This window comes from Parus major, chromosome 2 (assembly GCF_001522545.3).
Source record: "Parus major isolate Abel chromosome 2, Parus_major1.1, whole genome shotgun sequence".
NCBI lineage: Eukaryota > Metazoa > Chordata > Aves > Passeriformes > Paridae > Parus > Parus major.
Window position 1 is genome coordinate 82,068,229 of NC_031769.1, and position 6,012 is coordinate 82,074,240.

Consider the following 6,012-nt stretch of genomic DNA (forward strand, 5'->3'; position numbering starts at 1 on the left):
CCCATAATAAACTGGGGGGACAGAGGGAAAGGGGAGTTAGAGGGGGCCCCTATAGGGGCTGAGAGTGGGCTGTCCTGTGGATCTGGGAGATCCTATGGGTCTGGGAGAGCCCTATAGGGATTCTATGAGGTTAAAAGTGGGTTGTATGGAAGGTCTATAGGGCTGGAAGTGGCCTGTGGTAAGGGGGAGAAACAATGAGTGTCCTATAAGGAAATATTTAACAGTCCTATGAGGTTAGATGTGGATCCCTTAGGACCATGGGACTGGGGAGGAGTGTATGGGAGTGGGTTCTATGGGGCTGTGCACACTTACAGGGGTCCTACTGAAAGGAAGGAATGGGAACACTGTGGGGCTGAGAAGGATTCTACGCATGCATCTCTAGAGCTGGAGTGGTGTCCTGTGAGGCTGGGGGAGTACTGTGGTGCTGGAAGTAGGTCCTGTGAGGTAGAGGGGAGCTATAGGGTCCTTGTGGGTAAGAAATATTGGGATCCCATGGGGCTGGTGGAGCTTTATAGATCCATAGGGGTCACTGTACCCTATGGGGCAGTGAAGGTCCAATAGGACTACAGAGCAGAGGGAGGGCCCTATGGATTTGGGGAGTGTACTGTAGATCCATAGGGGTCACTATGTCCCTATAGGGCAGTAAGGTGGCCTTGAGGTCACCCGTCTGTCCATGCCCCCCGCCCCTCCACCCAGTGACGCAGCTGCAGAGGGGAGGGGGGATATAAGGGGGGGTCCCCCAGCCTGCGTCTGCAGACCCAGGGGCAGGTGGGGCAGGGGGCACTTGGAGCACTGTGAGGGTCTGGGAGGGGGTTATGGGGGAACTGGGGGCAATTGAAAGGGACTGGGAAAGAACAGGGAGGAACTGGGAGGGAACTGGGAGTGTCTATGGGTGAACTGGGAGGGTCTATAGGAGAATTGGGAGGGTCTATGGGGGAACTGGGAGGGATTTGGATTATACTAGGAGGGTCTATAGGGGAACTGGGAGGGACTGGGAGGATCTTGGAAGGAACTGGGAGGGTCTTTGTGGAAGATGGGGATGATACTGGGAGCATCTGTGGGGAAACAGGGTGGGACTGGGATGATGCTGGGAGGATTTATGTGGTAACTGGGAGGGATTGGAGTGATACTGGGGGAGGAGGGAGGGTACTGGATAAATCCTGGGGGATACTGGGACTTACTGAGCAGTACTCAGTGTGTGTTGTGTGTGTGTGTGTGTGTGTGTGTGTCTATGAGGTGATGTACTGGAGAAGTACTGGTGGGGCTGGGTGGGGATGCTGAGATGTTATAGAACATATTGGGATATACTGGGACATACTGTGGGGGGGGTGGGGGGGCTGTTGTGTCCCAAAGCAGGACCAGAACCACCCTGAGTCTGCACTGTCATCTCCTGACTCGGAGACCACAGAGAGAGGTGGGGCTGAGTAGTGGTAGGAACTGAGGGCTGTCTGGGAAGACTGAGGTGACTGGGAGGGTCTGGGATACTGGAAGGGGAACTGGGAAGGACTGGGAGGGATTCAGGAGTACTGGGGGGGTGGTACTGGGGGGCACTGGGGTGGGATAAAGGGCAGGCAGTGTGAGGCACTGCAAGGAACAGGGAGCACTGAGGTGAGCACTAGGACTTCCAAGAAGGAACCTGAGATGGAGATAAGGACAACTGGCAGGAACTAGGAGCACTGGAAAGGAACTGGAAGCACTGGAGAAGAATGGGAGAAGATGAGATCACCAAGGATGAACTTTGGATGGGGCTGACTGGGAGCACTGGAGAGGAACTGGAAGTACTGGGAGGGAACTCTAGATGATGGAAGCACTGAGGATGGACTTGGGATGGGCCAGCTGGGAGGAGTGGGAGCATTGGAGGGGAGCTGTGAGCACTGGGGAGGGATGGAGACATGGAGAAAGTGGTAGATGTGGAGAGGAACAGGGAATGATGGGTTCACCAAGGAAAGAGCTGCAATGGGGTCAACTGGGAGGAACTTGGAGGGTCTGAACCCTCCTACCCCGCCCAGCCCTGTTCAGCATCACCATGCCTGATGTGGAGATGGCCGAATTTGGGGAGGCCGCCCCCTATCTCCGCAAGTCAGAGAAGGAACGGTTGGCTGCCCAGACCCGCCCCTTCGACCTGAAGAAGGACATCTTCGTCCCTGATGAAAAGGAAGAATATGTCAAGGCCACCATTGTCAGCCGTGAGGGCTCCAAGATCACTGCTGAGACTGAACATGGCAAGGTGGGGGGACCCCAGCCACAGCTGGGACACCAGAACCTCAAAATAGCAACTCTATTCCACATGGGACACAAATAATCCAACCCACCTTCTCTAGAACCCAAGGAACATCTAGACCCAAACATGCCTTCTCCAGCACCCACTATATGCTCAGATTCCACAGCATCTTCTCTAGAACCCAGGAAATATCTAGACCCTGATCCACCTCTCCCAGAACCCACTGGACAGCTAGACCCCATCCAACCTCCTTTGTTACCCCAGAAACACCCAGACCCCAAAACATCTTCTCTATCACTTGAGGAACACCTCTGGCTCTCAAGGGAACACCCATCTCCCAGCCCTTTGGGAGGGAACAACTGGGCAACTCCTTGCCCTGTGTTTCTGCTCCATGGGGTCCTCCTTACCTTAAGCAGACAGTGACGGTCAAGGAGGACCAGATAATGCAGCAGAACCCCCCCAAGTTTGACAAGATTGAGGACATGGCCATGCTGACTTTCCTCCATGAGCCCGCCGTCCTCTACAACCTGAAGGATCGCTACGCATCTTGGATGATCTATGTAAGTTGGGAGACCATGAGGTTCTTCAGATGCCATCCAGAACTTGGATGCCTCTTCTGGAGACCCCTTGGGCCATATAGATGCAGGATGTCCCTTCTCCAGATCTCATGGTTCACCCATAATTGGGACGATCCTTCTTCACACCTCTTGAGCCACCCAGAACCAAGGTATCTCAGACTCTTTGGGCCACTCAAAACCAGGATGTCCCTTCCCCAGATTACATGAGCCATGCAGAACTGGAACATCCTCTCTCCAGACCTCTTTGGTCCCCCACACCCAAGATGTCCCATCTCCAGACCACAGGGGTCATCTAAACTGAAGATATTGCCTAGACACAAGAGATCACTTCTGCAGACCCCCTTGACCACCTGGGGGGTGACACCTCCTGACTCTGACCTTCTCATTTCTCCAGACTTACTCAGGGCTCTTCTGTGTGACTGTCAACCCCTACAAGTGGCTGCCTGTCTACAATGCTGAGGTGGTGGCTGCCTACCGGGGAAAGAAGCGGAGCGAAGCTCCACCCCACATCTTCTCCATCTCTGACAATGCCTACCAGAACATGCTGACAGGTAGGCACCTTCTGGAGGGACCCCATAATATATTGCCTTATCCTTTTTGGGGAGCAGGAGATGTGGGACAGAGCCAAAGCAGGCTCCAGAACCTCATGTTTCTTCTCCTCATCCCACCAGATCGGGAGAACCAATCCATCCTCATCACGTGAGTGATCTCATCTGCAAACACTGTCTTAGTCCTGCTTACAGCTAAGACACCCCCACCTGGCACATAGCCCCTCCCCTTCCCCCTTGAAGTCATGCCTACTGGCCAACCCTTTATCACTACATGGCTTTGTCTGTGGAGGTCCATTATTCATCCATCCCCAGTGAGTCCCCACCCCCAGCACCATAGCACAGGTATCCAACTATTGCTCTCCTTGGCTACCTTCAGTGGAGAATCCGGGGCGGGGAAGACAGTGAACACCAAGAGGGTCATCCAGTACTTTGCTGTCATTGCTGCCATTGGTGACCGTGGCAAGAAGGAGGCGGGGGCCCCAGGCAAGGTAAGGGCAGTGGGTGGGGGATGACAACCTGGGGTGTGGCCAACATTCTGCTACTTGTCTGTCCAACCAATAACCCAATCAACCACTCAAACTACCCAACCTAATACCCAAAAATCCAACCAACCAACCAACCAACCAACCATCTATCCACCCACCCATGGCATCAACCCACATCCCTGTCCATCAACCTGACCACCTATGCAAACCTTCATGGAGCACTGTGTTCTCCCATCCATCCATTTCAACCTCACACCCTACATCCCCTGCCCCTTACTGTGAGAACCCCCCTGACACTGTCCTACTCCATCCAGGGCACCCTGGAGGACCAGATCATCCAGGCCAACCCTGCCTTGGAAGCATTTGGCAATGCCAAAACTGTCCGGAATGACAACTCATCCCGATTTGTGAGTCTGTGGGGTGGAGTTCATGGGGAAGGGTCTGTGGAAGAAGGTGTTCTGGGAGAAGGCAGCCATGACCACCTTCTTCCACTATTCTTTCAGGGGAAGTTCATCCGGATCCATTTTGGGGCCACTGGGAAGTTGGCATCAGCTGACATTGAGACTTGTGAGTAGGTTGAGGGATCCATGAGAGGACATCTTGTTGTCCTCCCTCCCTCCCTCCCTCCCTCCCTCCCTCCCTCCCTCCCTCCCTCCCTCCCTCCCTCCCTCCCTCCCTCCCTCCCTCCCTCCCTCCCTCCCTCCCTCCCTCCCTCCCTCCCTCCCTCCCTCCCTCCCTCCCTCCCTCCCTCCCTCCCTCCCTCCATATCTTCAAGCCTCTCACCATTCATCCACCTGGCCCTTTATCTCCTCATGCCAACTTCCACCCATCTTCTCTTCATACGCACCCCAGACCTCCTGGAGAAGTCACGTGTCATTTTCCAGCTGAAGGCTGAAAGAAACTACCACATTTACTACCAGATCCTCTCCAATAAGAAGCCAGAGCTGCTGGGTGAGCCATGCTCCCAATGTATCCACACATACCTGATCCCACACCCCTTTTGAGACCTGCCTGTCCCAACGCCTTTTTCTCCTTTCAGACATGATGCTGGTGACCAACAACCCCTATGACTATGCCTTCATCTCCCAAGGAGAGACCACAGTTCCATCCATTGATGATGGAGAGGAGCTCCTGGCCACAGATGTGAGATGGGAGGCCATCAGGCAGTATGTATGTGTCTCTGTGGGAGAAGATCTTGAACATATTTTTGTCCCATAGAGTGCCTTTGATGTCCTGGGTTTCACCCCAGAAGAGAAGAACTCCATCTATAAACTGACAGGAGCCATCATGCACTTTGGCAACATGAAGTTCAAGCAGAAACAACGGGAAGAGCAGGCAGAACCAGATGGCACAGAAGGTGGGGTCCACCCAAGGTGGAGGTGGAAACTGGAGTGAACTCCACGATCCTTCCAGGTTCATATTTTCTCTTCTTCATCCTCAGAGGCAGACAAGTCAGCTTACCTAATGGGGCTGAACTCAGCTGATCTTCTCAAAGGGTTGTGCCACCCTCGGGTCAAAGTGGGCAATGAGTATGTCACCAAGGGGCAGAATGTCCAGCAGGTGAGTAGGAGATCCCCAAACTGTCCTCCTTTTGGGGTGACATAGTGCCATCCCCAGCAAGGAGAACAGCAAGAGGCCGCTCTCACTGGTGGGGCATCCCTCTTCCAGGTGATTTATGCTGTTGGAGCCTTGGCCAAAGCTGTGTATGAGAAGATGTTCAACTGGATGGTGATGAGGATCAACAATTCACTGGAGACCAAGCAGCCACGGCAGTACTTCATTGGTGTGCTGGACATTGCTGGCTTTGAAATCTTTGATGTAAGTCCTGGTTCACTGTGTTGTGTTGACCCCATTGGGTCTAGAATTATTCCTATTGGATGGTCAAATGATCTTGTCTTCATTTGTGTTGACCCAGTTGAGGCTCAGGTTGACCCCACTAAACATATTGTTCTGTTGGCCCCATTGACCATCTCCTCTCTCCTTCCCCAGTTCAACAGCTTCGAGCAGCTCTGCATCAACTTCACCAACGAGAAGTTGCAGCAGTTTTTCAACCACCACATGTTCGTGCTGGAGCAGGAGGAATACAAGAAGGAGGGCATTGAGTGGGAGTTCATTGACTTTGGCATGGACCTCCAGGCCTGCATTGACCTCATTGAGAAGGTACCACCTCCCTCAGG

At 53.6% G+C, this 6,012-nt stretch overlaps 1 protein-coding gene across 1 annotated transcript in view; it reads left to right on the top strand.

The window, feature by feature from the left end:
* Positions 1-1,331: 1,331 nt before the first annotated feature.
* The window catches only part of LOC107215968 (myosin-7), a 13,238-nt gene continuing 8,557 nt past the window's right edge, over positions 1,332-6,012 (top strand). Inside the window, exons 1-14 of the mRNA XM_019009173.2 lie at positions 1,332-1,414; positions 2,010-2,227; positions 2,638-2,781; positions 3,194-3,350; positions 3,471-3,498; positions 3,727-3,838; positions 4,150-4,242; positions 4,339-4,402; positions 4,688-4,786; positions 4,875-4,978; positions 5,054-5,192; positions 5,277-5,395; positions 5,504-5,653; positions 5,825-5,995. Of these exons, the coding sequence (XP_018864718.1) occupies positions 2,027-2,227; positions 2,638-2,781; positions 3,194-3,350; positions 3,471-3,498; positions 3,727-3,838; positions 4,150-4,242; positions 4,339-4,402; positions 4,688-4,786; positions 4,875-4,978; positions 5,054-5,192; positions 5,277-5,395; positions 5,504-5,653; positions 5,825-5,995 (1,581 nt within the window). The 5' untranslated portion in view covers positions 1,332-1,414; positions 2,010-2,026. The remainder of the gene's footprint in view (positions 1,415-2,009; positions 2,228-2,637; positions 2,782-3,193; positions 3,351-3,470; positions 3,499-3,726; positions 3,839-4,149; positions 4,243-4,338; positions 4,403-4,687; positions 4,787-4,874; positions 4,979-5,053; positions 5,193-5,276; positions 5,396-5,503; positions 5,654-5,824; positions 5,996-6,012) is intronic.